At 39.0% G+C, this 18,166-nt stretch overlaps 1 protein-coding gene and 1 pseudogene across 2 annotated transcripts in view; one reads left to right on the forward strand and one right to left on the reverse strand.

Moving 5' to 3' along the window:
• Positions 1 to 18,166, forward strand: part of LOC139442807 (uncharacterized) — a 49,345-nt gene that overhangs the window by 21,545 nt on the left and 9,634 nt on the right. For both annotated transcript variants that reach the window (XM_071223699.1, XM_071223700.1), the window contains exons 7-10: positions 1,322 to 1,443; positions 7,773 to 7,895; positions 9,316 to 9,415; positions 14,292 to 14,378. In XM_071223699.1, the coding sequence (XP_071079800.1) occupies positions 1,322 to 1,443; positions 7,773 to 7,895; positions 9,316 to 9,415; positions 14,292 to 14,378 (432 nt within the window). The remainder of the gene's footprint in view (positions 1 to 1,321; positions 1,444 to 7,772; positions 7,896 to 9,315; positions 9,416 to 14,291; positions 14,379 to 18,166) is intronic.
• Positions 1,726 to 3,973, reverse strand: LOC139442155 (uncharacterized; annotated as a pseudogene).

Genomic DNA, 18,166 nt, shown 5'->3' on the forward strand with positions numbered 1-18,166 from the left:
TGGCGGCTCGTATATATAAAACACAGTCTTGCTGTCTTCAACTAGATGCCTGGCCCAGCATTGATTATTTACAGGCAGTCATCATTCAGCTGATTTTTTTGCTGAGTAAGGCATTAAACAGTACTCACTGCTCACTGAGGACACCAAGAAGTAGATTGACTGATGAGCTAGAGTCCATTGCATATCTTTCCAATTATTGCAAGAAGTACTCAATCCTACTTTTTATAGTTTTCTCTGATACTGTGATCAAATGATACCTGCCTGACAGTTTTGATAGTTCTAAGCCAACATGACCATTGGTTCAAGTATCAGTTCTTTGTTTCTTCCAGCACATAAAGTGAAATCTGTGATAGTGGTCACGTAATACCTCCCTCACAGTTTTGATAGTTCTAAGCCAACATGACCATTGGTTCAAGTATCAGTTCTTTGTTTCTTCCAGCACATAAAGTGAAATCTGTGATAGTGGTCACGTAATACGTCTCTGACAGTTTTGATAGTTCTAAGTCACCATGACCATTGGTTCAAGTATCAGTTCTTTGTTTCTTCCAGCACCTTAACTGAATTCTGTGATTGTGATCACATAATACCTCCCTCACAGTTTTGATAGTTCTAAGCCAACATGACCATTTGTTCAAGTGTCAGTTCTTTGTTTCTTCCAGCACATAAACTGAATTCTGTGATAGTGGTCACGTAATACCTCTTTGACAGTTTTGATAGTTCTAAGCCAACATGACCATTGGTTCAAGTATCAGTTCTTTGTTTCTTCCAGCACCTTAACTGAATTCTGTGATAGTGATCACATAATACCTCCCTCACAGTTTTGATAGTTCTAAGCCAAACGTGACCATTGGTTCAATTATCAGTTCTTTGTTTCTTCCAGCACATAAACTGAATTCTGTGATTGTGATCACGTAATACCTCTCTGACAGTTTTGATAGTTCTAAGCCAACATGACCATTGTTTCAAGTATCAGTTCTTTGTTTCTTCCAGCACATTAACTGAATTCTGTGATAGTGGTCACGTAATACCTCCCTCACAGTTTTGATAGTTCTAAGCCAAACGTGACCATTGGTTCAATTATCAGTTCTTTGTTTCTTCCAGCACATAAAGTGAATTCTATGATACTGGTCACGTAATACCTCTCTGAGAGTTTTGATAGTTCTAAGCCAACATGACCATTGGTTCAAGTATCAGTTTTTTGTTTCTTCCAGCACATTAACTGAATTCTGTGATAGTGGTCACGTAATACGTCTCTGACAGTTTTGATAGTTCTAAGCCAACATGACCACTGGTTCAAGTATCAGTTCTTTGTTTCTTCCAGCCAATGACCTGAGTTCTGTGACTGTGATAGACTTTGGTAACTCCATACAACATGTCCACAAAGAAGTTTCTCTGTACTACCGTGAGTTTGATGTCCAGACCTTGCTCTACAGGGCGCCAGAGGTAATTTCACAGTTGACCAATGGATGATGTTGAAGTGCCAGAGTATGCTAGTTATGGGTTCGAATCCCAGATTTTCCCAGATTATGATCCCTGATCTCTCAATACCATACCTTGGTTTCACCAGTCTGGTAAATGTCTACCACCTGCTTTACTTTGGGCCTTCTGACATATTTGTTTTGTTTTTATATACAAAGTAAAATACTCATATTAATCTAAAGGCATCAGAATTGATTATCTAATGACATGTTTTAGGACTGTTCCATGGCAATAGCTGACTCCCCTTTATAATGCTTCCTGGCATTATATGATATGACTCAGTACTCAGTACCATCTGGAGGCAGTAGGGTAGCCCAGTGGTTACGGTGTTCACTTGTCACCTCACCGAAGACGCAGGTTCAATTGCCCACATGGGGACACCGTTTAAAGCCCATTTCCGTTCCCCTGCTATGTTATTATTGGATTATTACTAAGAATGTCGAAGAACTCTCACACACTCACTCACTCACTCACTCATTCACTCAGTGAGAAGCATATCATTTTTTCAACAACTTTTCAATTACTGGCATCTTAGATTTTTATCAGAATGATACGAGTCATTTTCAGAATTTGTAAGATTTTCATGCCTATGAATTTCAAAAAGGAACTATTTCTTTTCCTTGATTTTGGTTCATTAATACAAAAACATCATGTTTTAGAGTTAAGGTAGAGAGTTTGCAACCTTAATGAATCCTAATATTGCTTTGTTGACATTTAAAAACGAAAAATGCAAATTACAAGTCACTACTGTTACATGTTGTAAAGTAAGGGTTATTTGAAAATTGTCATTTGAACTGGGCTTTTTTAGTGATGATATCAATTTCTGTGAAGACTTGTACACAGAAAATTCAAAAGAAACCAAATTGAAGAAAATATAAAACAATGATGGTAAGCTTTGGTTTGTCAATTTACATTTTGATAAAATTTTGACACCAGTCTTCTTGTACTAAAACATTGTTTGTTCTGGTGGATTTCTTTCAGAACATACAATTACATGTTTATTTATTAGAAAATAACACATAAAGCAAATAACAAAAAGAAAATAATAAATATTTACTATAATTTAGGCCGATAACAGTAGTGACATTACATGTAACAGTAGTGACAAGCATAACAGTAGTGATTTTCTTATGAAAGAGGAAATTTAATATGACTTCCACATTCCATCTTTAAACGCAACAAACAATGTTATCAAACAAAAACACATCATATCAACTGAATAAGCTTTAATTTGAATGAAAAAACCTGTTTCACTGGTTAACATGTCGGTTTTACGACAAAAAAAATTTCAGACAATATGCTGTTGTAGAAGAATGTTGAGACATGGGTAACTCACAAAAAAGCACATAAACATTACTGACATGGGATTTTCCATCTCCCCTTTCACCCAGAGGTGAAGATGTCTCTTGAACATCCTGCATCATGGATTGACTAGGATTCGCTGGTGTCTCCAAATTGTCCATAGGTAAAGATGTCTCTTGAACATCCTACATCATGGATTTGTTTGGATTCACTGGTGTCATAGGTGTTTCCAAACTGTCCAGAGGTGAAGATGTCTCTTGAACATCCTGTATCATGGATTGACCAGGATTCACTGGTGTCAGAGGTGTCTCCAAATTGTCCAGAGGTGAAGATGTCTCTTGAACATCCTGCATCATGGATTTGTTGGGGTTCACTGGTGTCATAGGTGTTTCCAAACTGTCCAGAGGTGAAGATGTCTCTTAAACATCCTGCATCATGGATTTGTTCGGATTCACTGGTGTCATAGGTGTCTCCAAACTGTCCAGAGGTGAAGATGTCTCTTGAACATCCTGCTCAATCACTGGTGTCATGGGTGAAAAACTGTCCAGAGAGGTGAAAAACTGTCCAGAGATGAATACTGTAAACAGCTTTATTTCTGCGCCGTTAAAATATTGCGAATACCACGCCAAAGACAATACTGCGACGAGATATTTTTGCGAGTTGCCGTGTTGAGATGTCCCCTGGCGTACCAAACAATAGACAGCTTCTCTCCGAAGCTAGTTTTTCTGAGTTGGCTGGAAAGTTGACCGGAAGAGATTGCGACCAATTATCAAATACGATAATTGACTCAACTCAGTGTCATGTCATGTGTGGACAAAATTGCAAAGGACACAGACGCAATCAAGCGAGGTTGGAAGAAGGCAGGATTACTGTGAGGTAACAGTGACACTAACTGGTCTGTTTACAGTGTCATTTGTGATGTATTGTGTGACCATTCTGCATTCATTTGTGTTTTTAACTTATTGAGTAACTTGTAGTTCTGGTTGATGATTTCAACATTTGATGACGTGTTGCAATGAATAAAGTATGTATGTATTATTTATACTTATTTTTGCGTTTTTAATTTTTGCGATTGAGTCTCGTTCGCAAAACTCGCAAAAATAAAACGGTCGCAAAAAATTCCCTGTTTACAGTATGCTTCCTGAGTGCCATCGCTCCTTTTGCCTGTAACGCCTATGGCATTCCACCGCATTCATACCCATCTTTGATTCTTTGCACTGAAAAAGACAAATATATGATTGAAAACATAACATTTAAAGAAAATTTCACAACCCTAGTCAAAGCCATCAGAGTCTTCTGAAATATTAGCAGGAAAACATAAACAATATTCAAAGACATCAAACTGAATAAATTGGTTTTCAAGATACCTTATCACTAATCTTACAATACTCTATGTCACTATTGAAAACATAGACTTATTTATAACCAGTTTGTCAAAACCCTTATAACCCTTTGTCACTACTGTAACAGAACCACTAAACACATAATATTAGAGAAAATATGTCTACCAATCTTTCAGTTCTAGTCAATTTTGTAAAACTTAAAGAGATATGTTTAAAAAAAAATTCCAACACATTAAAATTAAGTAACACTAAGTTACAACATATTCTTTCAAATTATAAAATCCCTAGTCACTACTGTTACAGTTCAATGTCACTGCTGTTACAACATATTATATGCACTTCGAGTAAAACTGTTTGTAATTCAATGAAATCGGTATCAGTTTTTGTGAAACAGTTTTTAATGAGAAATGCTCTTCTCTGCAATTGTAAAACTTAATCCCCAAAACCATTTCTTACAATATATTAGTTTGAGTGGTTATGTAAGTAAAGCAGAATCTGTATTGCGATCCATTTCAGTCACAACTTTTACCATCCTTCGTCACTACTGTTACATATACTTGTCGTATTGTCTTTTCTGGCCATGCATGTCAGCATTTTTCAGAACTTTCAAGCAAAATCATTGTATTCATTATGATAATTATTTGAACAAACAGCTATGAATTATTCTTTCAATTTTCCTACAGAATACTATACTGAACTGCAAAAGAAACGTCACCATGGATAGATATATGATAAATCCTATTTGTCCAAACACTGTAAACATACTTTGAGACATATTAAAAAGATGAAATTTGGCAAAACTGATCATCAAGGTTGAAATTAAAGTGTCAAATGTTCTTAAAGTGAAACACAACATTAGTATCTGAGAAAATGGCATCACAAGTCACTATTTCATGTGCCTGCCATGTGCATTGATGACTGCCGTGCCACGTCGATACATGGAATGGATGAGGCTGTTGATGAAGGCCATAGGCACTTGAGCCCACACTCTGAGGAACGCCTGAGGCAGTTCAGCTGAGTTGTCGGCCTTGATCGAACATCATTCAGCCGTCTTTGAATCTTGTCCCACAGGTACTTAATGGGATTTAAATCAGGACTGAGGGCAGGCCACCGCATGATTCAGATGCCATTCTGCTGGAGGAAGTCTCTTGTTGCTCTCGCAGTGTGGGCACGGGCGTTATCATGTTGAAACTCGTGGTTGCGGCGATGTGCCAAATGATGTAGGTCATGTGGTCTCAAGACTTGATCAATGTACTGAGCTGCTGTGACACCATTGCCTCTCCCTGGACCGATGTTCTGACCACAGACCACAGGGCTGACCCTCTGAGCAAGACTAATTCCACCCCAGACCATGATGCTTGGACCACCCCACGAGTCTCTTTCAACACAAGTATCTGAATAATGTTTCCAATGGAGTCGCCAGACTCTCTCTGCCATCTGCTGATGAGATACAGTAACGGCTTTCGTCTGAGAAGAGGACTCTTCTCCACTGCTGGTGGCACCAATGCTGGTGCAGTGTTGCCCACTGAAGACGGTCATGGCGATGACGCGGTGTCAGAATGGGTCCTCGGAGTGGCCTGTGACAGTGGAGGCATCTGCTCGTCAATCGTCGATGCACGGTGTCTGCACTAATGTGTCGCTGGTGTGTCCCCATGGTCTGTTGAGCAGGTTCCGCAGCAGTAACCGAGGCGATCTTGAAGATGCTGTCGCACAATCTGACAATCCTGATGTCGGGCGGTGACCCTTGGTCTTCCACTACATGCTCGGTCATCTGTAGTGTTGGTGGTCTGGTACCGTTGCTTGAGCCTGTATATGGTCCTTACGTGGACTTGAAATGCATTGTCTACTTTGTCAAGCTTGCAATCGTCCATGGGTTTGGTGTCGCTGATTTCTTGTCAATCTTTGCATGTGGTAGTATTTCAATAACGAATGAATGTTATCCAATCTGGGTGGATTTTTATAGGGCAAGAAATGGCCTTTGCCATGATGCATTTGGGCAATCGGTTTTATTATCCCCCGCCACGAAGTGGAAGGGGGATATAGGAATGGGTGCCATCACATTTCGTTTCCGGAGCAGATCTTGAAAACCGTACCATATTTCTTCACCAAACTTGGCACATAGATAGATCTAGTGGTGAAGTGGTGCCTTTTGATAGTTTGGGATTTTTCAAAAAAATATTTTTTGAGTTTCCATGGCAGCGACTTTGATTTAGACTGAAAATGGCGGTAGTCCTCGTTTCCGGAGCAGATCTTGAAAACCGTACTATATTTACTCACCAAACTTGGCACATAATGTCATCTCACAGTATTGAATACATTTCCTTTTTTGTTGGTAAGTTCTGCATTGCTTGAGTGTATGTTCCTCCAAAAGTGTCATGGACACAGTTGTTGCATTCATTGCACACCAGTAATAACTTTTATTAGTGCTGCAATTAGGCCATTTACAAAAAAGCCCAGTTGCACACAACCTGACATGTCATATTGGCGGGGGATGTGAGTATTTCATGCTTGTTGTCATCTGCTTTGGTTTTTTTAATCATCAAATTTCATTTTTCTGGACAAGGTAATGTTAAATTTTAGAAACTTTCACAAACATTACCCAGCCATTTAAATGACAACTTTTCATGCAACATTACTTGGGGTTGACGTTTCTTTTGCGGTTTAGTATAGTTGCTGTTACAATTTCTGTCCCCACTGTTACATTATAACACAAATGACATTGTAACAGTAGTGACCGTAACATTAGTGACAAATCACTGAACTTTCATTTCTAAAATAATGATTGGTCCCTTAGGATCAAAACACACATGCTTCCCAAACTATACACAAAACGGAAAATCAATTCACATATGCACACAACAATTATGACATAGGTTTTCAAGCCCAGTAACAGTAGTGACGTAACAAAACATGAGATGAAACATGAAAACGACTCACCTTATGTGTTGTAATATATTTATTTCTGCAGTCTCCAAAAAAACAAGTGCAGCCATGTTGACATCCAAAAAGCAAGGCTTTGGAACAGGAAGTAGTTTAAGCAGTCAGCGAGGAAGATGCCATTTATTCGAACTATTTAGTTCTGATAACAGTTGTGACATGTAACCCTGTGACAAGCATAATAAAGGAAATAAATCAAATATTTTTCATTCAAAAGTAGTTAAATTATTTGTTATACTTAATCTAAGATAATCTTTAAAGATATATGCAAAAATGTCTGACAAAAACTAATTTTGGATTAAAACTGAATATCATGAAGTTGGGCCATCAGGCTTGTGACAAGCCAAAATGGGCAAAATTTCACCCTTCAAAGTAATTTTGTGGCGCTTAACTATAATTTATAGCTATTTTCTATATGGTAGTATGTGCAGACATATGCAAGATACAATTTAAGATTAAAACACATTTTTAGAATACCATAATTAATGAGATACTAACATATAACACAAAATCTTACAAATTTTGGAAATGACTCATATCCAGACATGAAATCGTATGTGGATAGATACATAGAAGCTCAGGATATGTGAGAACAAACAGTGGTGGTGATCAACTCTTTCATGATGTTTGCAGATACATCTGAAACAGCTGTTAACAACTGTCATTGTTACAAGATTACAAAATATGAAGGTTTTTGTGTTGTGTTTGTAGGTGATGTTTGGAATCCCATTCGGCACCGAGATTGACATGTGGTCCCTGGGCTGTATTCTAGCAGAACTGTATCTGGGAAGACCCCTCTTCTTTGGCAAGACCAAGCCAGAGTTACTTACATCAGTAAGGCCGTATAACACAAGAGGAACATTACACACAACATCTCAAAGCTTACTTGATATTGATGGAATTACTCAATGATATGGTTTTACATGGGAGTTGTTAGATTGTTTGCAAATATGAGTACCCGGTACCCAAGCTAACATTATGTGATTATCAGTCTCTGCTGAAAAACATTTGAGACTATAGGGTTTTCAGACTTGTGACCATTTGAGGACTTAATTACACTCCTATCCAGACTTCCATGCGAAGAACCTAGTACCTCTGCCACAGGCCAGTGAAATGAGATGATTCATCACATCTTATACAGTCACTGCTTGCACTGGTCTGGACTAATGCCGGTTTTGTAGTGTTGTCCCACTGAGATACCATGCTGCAGTTTAACACAAATACCCCAGTACACAGTATACTGACTCCGGGCCAACCAGTTCTTGTTTTAGCCCCTTAATGCTGAGTGCCATACAGTGTAACAACAAGTACCATCTTTTTACGTCTTTGGGTATGACATGACTAGGGATTAACCACAGACACTCTATCCACAAGACCACAAAGGTGGTCTCACTGTTGTTCAGAGGGTTAGTGGTGTGAGTAGACATAATTACCTGTGTCCCTTAGTTTTGCCAGGATTAGCTGACTTCTCTTCTTGTCGGTATTGACCAAAGTCACTTGGTGGAAGCTATTCTGAAGTTATATCTTGAGGTTGAGGGAAAAGTTACCTTTAGTCCAGGCAATCTAGGTCATTTTTTCACTCAACTTAGAACAAATTGCAACAGAATTTATTTTACCACAATGCATTTCTACAAGGTCCCGAAAACAACATACTAAAAGCCCCAAGCAATCCCAGTTTGGGAAATATGTCTAATTTGCATAATCCAATAGGGCCACCAATTATCAATATATCTTCCGTATTTCAGATGAGGGTCAATGTTCTGATAAAAAAAGGCACGTGTTGTATTGCAAAATAGCCATATTATGTTTCTAAAAAGATATTCACAATAACTGAACATTTTCGACTATTGACAAATCTGCAAAATTCAAGATGGCCTCCAATTTCAATTCCAATTTTCAAGTTTCCTAAATGTGTGTTTACACAGTTGAATCTTTTAACTCTAAAACAGTGTGCTAGGACTTATGTGCATATAACATGGCACATTAACTCACTGAAGTATTGTTAACACTTTAAGATAAGAAATTCCATCACCGTTGACCCTCATCTGAAATATGAGTTTGTTGTTTTCGGGACCTTGTAGAAATGCATTGTGGTAAAATAAATTCTGTTGCAATTTTTTCCAAGTGAAAGCATATTTTGCCTGGACTACTTCACTCATTTTTGTAACAGAGTAAAGGTTGTGAAGAGATGTTTTAAGATACAGTATTTATGTCAATATAATCTAAAGTGATTGTATCATGAATTGTCCTTCAGATAACTTCGGTTCTAGGCCCATTGCCTAAGGAAGTATTTCAGAGAGGCAAATACTCACGGGAGTTGGCGACATTCACAGAGGATGTGGAGCAGGAAGATGGTAATGATATGAAGTCTTTGTTTCACTCATCACTATTCCTCATATCTTGTAAGTGCTATGCTACCAAGTACACAACATCAATATGTTGAGAGTTTTAAATAGACAATATAGTCATTTGAACAAGAACAATGAACAGTGTTTGCTGACACTTGAGGTTTGCCTGTATTTGTTGTCAGTTGCCTGATAACAAATGTCAAAACAAATGTTTATTTCATTCACAAAATTAGCCCAACCCCCAGGTTTTTTCGTGTTGTTAGCTTTAACCTACAGTTAGTGCACATTGTGCACAGGGGAGCTTATGTCATGGCACTCCTTCTCTCCATCCAGCATGAATCACAAAACTGTGGATCCCTTCTGAACAAAAAGGTCCAATGAAGCTGAAATTGTTGTTCCAGCAAGGGTGTCTTCTCTCCTTACTTTAACTTTGTGGCCACGTCAGCCATATTGAAAATGTTATTTAGGCCCACTAGTCTGCATTCATCTTTGTGATATTTGGTAAATACATGGTATGTGTGTGGTATGCTAAATAACAAGTGTAATGTTTTGTTGTGTATTTAACATTTGCAAATCTTTTTACCTTTGGCCATCATATACAGCCCTCTTAAATCATGCTATTTAGCAAGCCTGAGACTCTTGTATTGTGCTCAGTCAAGGTAAAAATCTAATGATGGTAGCCCTCACTGACTTGTACTGTAGCAGCGCTTGAAGGCTTGATTCTGAACCAGTCTCAATGCTTCAAATCTTTTACTTATCCTGCATTACTCCATAATGCATTCACGCTTACCTTATAACAACAAAAAGACAGCGCTCGGCGATGGTCTTGGGTTAAGAAATAAAGATGTTTCCACATTCCACTGCTACTTTTTGCATGGACCATTGCCACTGTCATGTGACTTTGATGACAAGTCACCCTCCCCACATCACTGTCTCACATGCAACAGAAAATGTAAATATAGTAAACATTTTTGTCTGGTTCTAGCAGGACTAGCTACCAGTGAAATAAGGTTTACAGTAGTCCTATGGACTATTCTATAACCAAAAAATAATTTCTAGGCTGGATGTACAGCTGTGGCTACATGACAATCATATTGGAAAACTAATGTAATTTACTTGTGTCCCTCAGTCAAGCCAGAAATGACCCTGTGAAGATCAGGGTTAGAATAGGTCTTGAACAGCAACCTATGCTTGCCACTATGCTTGTTTGGTCAGGCTCGCTGACTTGGTTGATGCATGTCAAAGTATCCCAATTGCGTAGATAGATGCTGATGATGTCAATCACTGCATTGTCTGGTCCAGGTTTGATTATTTACAGACTGCTGTCATATAGTTGGAATATTGCTGAGTGTGGTGTTAACCCCCTGGATGCCACAGGGACATATATGTCCTTCCTCTACAACCCTCACTTTGAAGTCGAATAAAATTCAAAATACATCACCCACACAACTTTTTTGAATAAGGTGGGAAATTCCCTGTTCTGTGGTATCATCCACTGGCATTTTAGGCCAAGCAAAAGTACTGAAAATGACCTCTGAAAATCAAGTACATCGTAAATGTCGCCATTTTTTACACATTACTAAGTCACCGCTCACAGCGTTATTTACACCATGTTTTGAAATCTAAATTTCAGATTTTTACTCTGAGAAATGAATTTCAAAAATAGCATATTAGTGATCATGTGTATCTGTCTTTTATGAAATCACCAATGATCATTCCAAAACGTCTCCGATAACCCTAGAATTGTTTAGAATGTTTTGGGAAAAACGAAAACACGAACACTGAAGTGAACTTTCCGCCATATTGGATAGTGTTTCCAAATCACGCTTCAGGTACACCGGTTATGAGAGGCCTGTAACATCACGTATATTTCAAACTAATCTGCGATACCTACATCCTTGAATTCCTCATACATTTAAGCATCAAATGACCAGTGGTCTTTGTCACCAATACAAAGTGGCTAGACGAAAACAAGCAAAATAAGTTAGGTGTGAAAACGAACGCTGTGCTCGAAAAACTGCACATGGTTGAAATGTAAACAAAGCAAAATTCAGATTTTACACAGCGTAGCATTTTCTCCTATTTTGAGCTATCCATTCGTCTATTCGTTCAAGATATTGGCTCAACATTTTCAGAATATGCATGGAAAGAGAATCGTAGGAAGAATTAGGGAATTTCAAAAAGATACATTGCAATGATTTGATAATTTCAACAGAAGTTGTCAAAGTTACCGTTCTGGTTGACTTCATGACTGACGCAAAATCACGCACAACGACAACGGTATTTATCGGAATTTCTGACTATTTCCGTTTGTTTCAATGAAAATTATGACAACAAATAACAGTACATAGATTGTCAGAATGTTTCTGATTACTTACATGTCACATGTATGTTTATACGATCCCTGAATCACCGAAAGTCCCCTCGTACAATCCCGCGTACTGTTGAAAGTGTACACGCCATTTTGTAAAAGTGGGCCACAGGTAGTGATGTCATACGTCAACATTGTTGTACATATTTGGTAATTTCATTGAGGTGAAGGTCCTTGAATTGAGAGTGCACACGATCATTGTATCATGCTGTTTACAGTTTCAGTTATGGTGTATATTTTGCATGTCTTTTATACATTTCTTCACACAATTAATTTCACATTGGATATTTGTCAATGTTCAAAATGAAATCATACGTAAATATAGGCCACAACATGTATGAACGAACCTTTGATAATCTCCTGTTTGTTTGAACATTGTTTACATAACAATTGATAGGTTTATAGTGTCGACTACGATATTTCTTTCCTTTGGACAAGTGTTACAAGATGAAGTGTAAATGTAACTGTACATATTTCTTGGGATGTGTAATAAGTCAATATTATAAGTTCATATAACCAATGTCCATGAATAGCCGTTTCATTTTATTTTATAACTAAAACTGAACATATTACTTTAACAAAATGGATAATATTTTTCCGTAAAATATATGCACACATTTCTGAAATATCTTGGTCTTGGATTTGTCTTTTATGTGGCTGGATACAGAGAATACAGTGATATCTAATGATTCGCCAGGTGCGCGTTAGTCACAAACAATTTACAAATTATTCCTCTTGTTTTGCATTATATGATCAATGGTTTCATTCTTTTTTCAATATTGTGATCACAGGATAGTAAACAGTTTACTTTATTTCTCCAGGAATTGTAAAATGTATAAAAATAAAGCCCATGCCAGGTACCCTGTTGGTTCAAACGTATACGATTATCCTGATAATTCTATACCAATAGAGCTTTCTTTGCATCTTTTATTGTGTCAGAAATAATAACATAATAATGAACAAATATATGTCCAATATTGAATATAATTTTGGTTGTTTTGAAATATTCTTTTGGGAATTTCATTACGTAAATTGATGCCAAACAGGTGCGTGTCTTGTCCAATTAAGATACACGATAAACTATCTAATTGTTTACATATTCAAGACATTATTTACTTGGTGAGAACAGTCATTTTATGTTGTGTCGAAAAAGCGTCAAATTCCGTTCCACACATCAACATTTTCCATACCATGAACGAAAATTAGGTGAGATATATATTAATCAAAACACCAGTGTCGTCTTTTTGCGACGTTATCAAAGACATGAGACCAGCCATGACGTCAAAGGGAATAGTGTTATTTTTAGGGTATTTCATTACATTTGATGATAAGGCTTGTGCTCCATTAATAATGATGCAACATTAGTCAAATTACACTTACACAATTAGGAGATTGTCGGAATCTCAGGACTAAGTTATAGGTTAGATAAGGCCATCCATTTCTCTGTTACCTCCTTTTTATGAAGTACGATTTCATCATTTCTTATGGGTATATTTTATAACTAAACGTGTACAGTTTCAATATCGATATTTGTGTTGGAATAGTTTGGTTCCTCCTGAACAAAACACCACGAAAATATATTGTCCTTACCCATAGCTAATTCTCACCAAGTGACCTGAGTTACAACAAACTAGAGCTAAGCATAGCGGAGTTATGCCCCCTTTTTTTTTTACGTGTGTACCCTCTCTGTCACCTTTTGACGTCATAGAGAAAAATCAGTTTTCGTCAATTACGGCATGCTATTTTTGGAACTGAATGTATATCGTTATACATAAGCATATAACTCCATTTGATATGTAGTTATGTCGTTCAGATATTAGGCAGTATTTTGTTCGCTCACAGTTTCCGTAAAGCTTCTTAATAAAAAAAATAGTCGCACAGTACTTTATCTTTGTACGATAAAAAGCGGAGAAATTTACTGTTTTTCAACGCAGAATAAATTCTCGGACAACACTTAGGAGTGTCTTTTTTTAAAGCCGGTTTGATATTAACAGTTACATTTACACCATCAAATAGGAAATTTAATATTCTCCACCTCTGCGTAATTTTATAGCCAGAGGTAGATCCAGTGCCGCGTGAGCGCAATTCTCGCACAACCTTCACTTTTCCGATGTTAGGAAAATGTGCGTCAGAAAAAAAACTTGGCATCCAGAGGGTTAAACAACAAACAAACATTCCAGGAATCTAGGATGATGGGTTAGAACTGGTCCACACTGATTATGTTAACAGTTGTGTCAGCACCATACCCATGCTTGTGCGTTTCACCAAAGTCATATATGTCTAAACCACTTCAGGCTGTCTTCAGACTGATACAGTGATATATAACTGAAATACTGTTTAAGGCGGCATTAAACAAAACTCACCCACTATATGTTAACAACCTTTATTATGTACTGGTACTATTGAAAATAATTCAGAAACCTCCAGGTGATAATCATGGCTCGCTATTTTGTCATTAATTGTCAAAGCCTGTTATTGAATAACTTGTTGATAGAATATGTTTACTTTCAGCAACTGCCAGGATTCTCGAGTGCCTAGAAGGAGCCAAGGATTATGCATTTGCCAATTTCCTTTCCCAGCTTTTCCGATATGACCCTGGTTAGTCACTTGACAATATCATCTTCTTTGAGTCCATGTTGATCATGATTCGATTCCAGGTAAAAATAGGTCTCCAGAATCACATGCTTACATCACAGAGCTGACTAATATGTATCGAATGTTGAGGACTGGTGACTTGGCTGTGTCTCGATGGTATGGATCCTTGCTGATGCTTTCAGTCACTGGTTTATCCGGTTCAGACTTAACTATTTATACTGTCACTAGAATGTCCCTGACTGCGCATGCAACAACATGCATTGATGTGAATTTAAGGTCATCTCTACAAGGAGAAAACAGCTATATACGTCACTTTCTTTTTAGCTTAGATAAATGGCATACAAAGTTTGTTTACAAAGTTTGTTTGCATTTCTCGGCTAGGTATTAACATGCTTATCTATATTTAAATACCTGTAGCATTTGGTGTTATATAGAGTTTTCGAGTGTTCTTATTTAATACTCTTAAAAAAAAAAAATTTTGCCAATTGCAACCGTGTGTTTTTCATCGGCATGCTCAAGTCTATATCAACTACAACTTCTAATTTTGCTTAACACATGCTTGCTTGATGTACAAATTGTCATGGTATATTTTTTTCTAACTATTCCTCATCCATGTTGCTTGGACTGCACTGAAGAATGCACCTTAAATTTCAAATGTAATGTTTGTTCACCTCTCTGTCCACCGAGTTTCTCTATTTATAGACAGGTCTTTCACAAACATATTTGACAGCAGTCCCTCCGTGTTGCGAAGAGGATGTCTCAGTTGCAGGACGCTACCGGCCTCCAGTCCCCGGTTATTACCCTTGTGCCAGCAGTCTATGACATGGAGGCATCTAGTGCTTGCGCCAATGTACAGCTACATCAGCCACCAGCACATGAAACAACCCTAGCACTTGCAATTTCATCAGCGTCTGCCGGATCCCGTATTCAGGGAAATGGGTTAGGCGTTAGATGAAAAAATGATCTAAGTTGACACTTGCACCAGTGATAAAGACGACCAAGTAGGAAAGATGAAGTGGCTGACCAGACTCTAAGCTTGGTAGAAGGACCCTCAGAGGATGACTGGCTCATCTGAGCAGACCATACTTAAGAACAGGACCTGATCGGGACCAAAGCTTATCGTCTAAACCACCTACGGGCAGTGGTAAATTTTCTGCATACAACTGAGGTCTGATTTTTCCTCAACCTTCAGCAGCGCCTGGCCTCATGCTGATGGATCTGTGAAAGTTTCCGTCAATTCTCCAGTCTAGCGGTGTACACTCAACGTTAGCTAAACAATGCCACTGAGAGGCGTTAGTACCTTCGTTGAATTAGTTTCATGTGGTGTCTGATAGACATGAGCTGTACCAAACTTGAAGAGCTTCACACTTTCAAGATTGGTTAGACATGTGACAGAATCGTCATATGCTACCGGGTACCCACCTGTTGGGGTCATCGTACACAGGTCAGCGCCAGGAATCACAAATTTCATGGAGATCAGTTTGCACCTGCATCGGCCAAGTCTCACGTCTGCACAGAACTCAGAAACAAGACTTGTCAGTTTACCACACAGTTCACAATGGATTGTCCGTTGTGTGGACCTCATACCTTGCCTCTGGCATATTGCGGAATTCGAGGTTAATGCGCATGGTGATTTAAATATCACGGGTCTAGAACTCCGACTGTGAACACCAGAATTAGGTCAACTAACCTAATGGGAGCGGCGCAGGGTCATTGTTCCAGATTGGTTTGCATGCTTACTGGTACACAATGCTGCAAACTTTCGGTTATACGCCTGTCGCAGTACATCAATGTGCCGGGAGAGCCACATTTCAGAAATGGCTATTGCCGGTAGAGCCACATTTTCAGCTGAGTGCATTTCACCCATTCTAGCAGGTAATTAATTAATCCGATTACCGATACCTTTATATGAGTGTCCCACATTTAAATTACAAAGCGTGGTGCAGAAAGAATGTCTGGTGATGGACTATAAGGAAGATGAGGAGGTAAAGAAGCTGGTGAGAAGAGCTGCTGCCCTCCCTCTAGTACCTCGTGACAAAGTGGATGATGTGTGGCTTGATGCCATTGCTGACTCTCCTGCTGGCCCTAAAGTGACTGCCTTCATGGACTACGTGACAACCAGTTGGGTTCAAGGACGGGCCTTCATGCCAGAGATTTGGAACCATTTCGAAAACCAAGGTCACCGTACCAACAATCACCTGGAAGGGTGGCACACCAGTGGTCAGAACCTTCACGAAGAAAGAAGTACAAGGCAATCGATGCACGTATTGCGTCCCTCAAGATCCAGCTCCTGAACCAACACCTGAGTGAGATGGAATATGCTGACCACGTGGGCGACCTCCTTCATCTGCAGTAATAACATTAAATCCATTATGATATTCATATGCTATTCATATTCATCAATGTAAAGTTTTGATGAATATGTTATCCTTGTTGAATAAAAAATGAGAAAACAAGACTTGTTTTGTTATATACGGTAACCTGTTAGAATCACAAAGCATGTTTTGACAGCATAGCCGCGAGAGCCACATTATACAAACACGCAACCATAACCATTGCCGCGAGAGCCACATCAATTTGGGCTATCTATTTTCGAAATGTGGCTTTGCCGGCCTGTAACCTGACCGAGTCACCAACTTCAGTAGACCGCTGGTGTCAAGCTGAGCAGTATCGAGGCACACATGGAGTACGAGGCACCTCCCTTCATCGTCAACTCGATATTAGAACAGGAGCACCTGTGCAGCGGCGTACTTTGGCCATCAGTTGATGGGGACTTTTATTTAGTCTACATGGGAGCTGGTAGTGGTTTGCCTACAAAGACTATTTTCCTAGAAGCCCTCCCGTAGTTGATTTCTCAACTTTTACAGCCTTGTAGATAACAATCTGCTACCCGCTCTTCAACAGCCACATACATTCTTGCCAGTGGCAAGTATTGCAGGGTTTGCTCACTTCAGGTGCCAAGACCCGTATGCAGTCATCACTCTACCATCTCACCTAAGGATGCATCTCAACTGGTGGATGATGGATTGGTCGTCTTAGAAGGCGTCTCCTTATCTGAGCTAGTCCTGAACTTACACCTGTTCATAGAATCCTCCCTGCATGGGGTGGGGTGCTCATTTCCAGGGCCAGACAGCCTGAGGGCTGTGCACAGTCAGGCGCACAACGTCCTTGTCACATAAACAATCTAGAGTTGGGAGCACTGATAATGGCCGTCTCACATTGGCAGGAGCAGCTACAGTCCACCCATCTCGCAATATCCACCGACAACAGCATGGTGGTGTGGTGCCTGCACAATCAAGAAACAATGCACTCTCTCCCTTCTCTGCTTTTTGGCCTCCTGTATCACTGCCTTGTGTGATACCAAAGATCAAAGATACAAAGAGCCTTGCACTAAATTTGGTCGCGAGGAGGTGGTTCGTCGACCTAAAACAATCTTGCAGAAGATGATCCGCTACCCCTCCCAGAGTGGTCAAACCTACTCATCCACCCTCACAGCTAACTACCTCACCCAATGCCAGGCAGATTTCATCTGAACGCTTGGTTTGTCTTTAAAAGACGTTAAGTGTCAAGGGCTATTTGGCGCTAGCAGCTAAGGCCATTGCTTTGGCACACTGTTATATGGTGACAAGTGGTGATTATTTGAAACCTTTTTATAAGGCAAAGAATCAAGATCCCACGACAGTGTCACCTGAATTCTTAGCTGAATACCTCCTACACTTGCATACCAAAAGACACTTGAAGGGTAGCACCATTACAACGTATTTGGTTTTGCTTAACTCAGTGTTGGCTGT

Source organism: Haliotis cracherodii, unplaced genomic scaffold (assembly GCF_022045235.1).
Source record: "Haliotis cracherodii isolate W230 unplaced genomic scaffold, xgHalCrac1.p SCAF_5, whole genome shotgun sequence".
NCBI lineage: Eukaryota > Metazoa > Mollusca > Gastropoda > Lepetellida > Haliotidae > Haliotis > Haliotis cracherodii.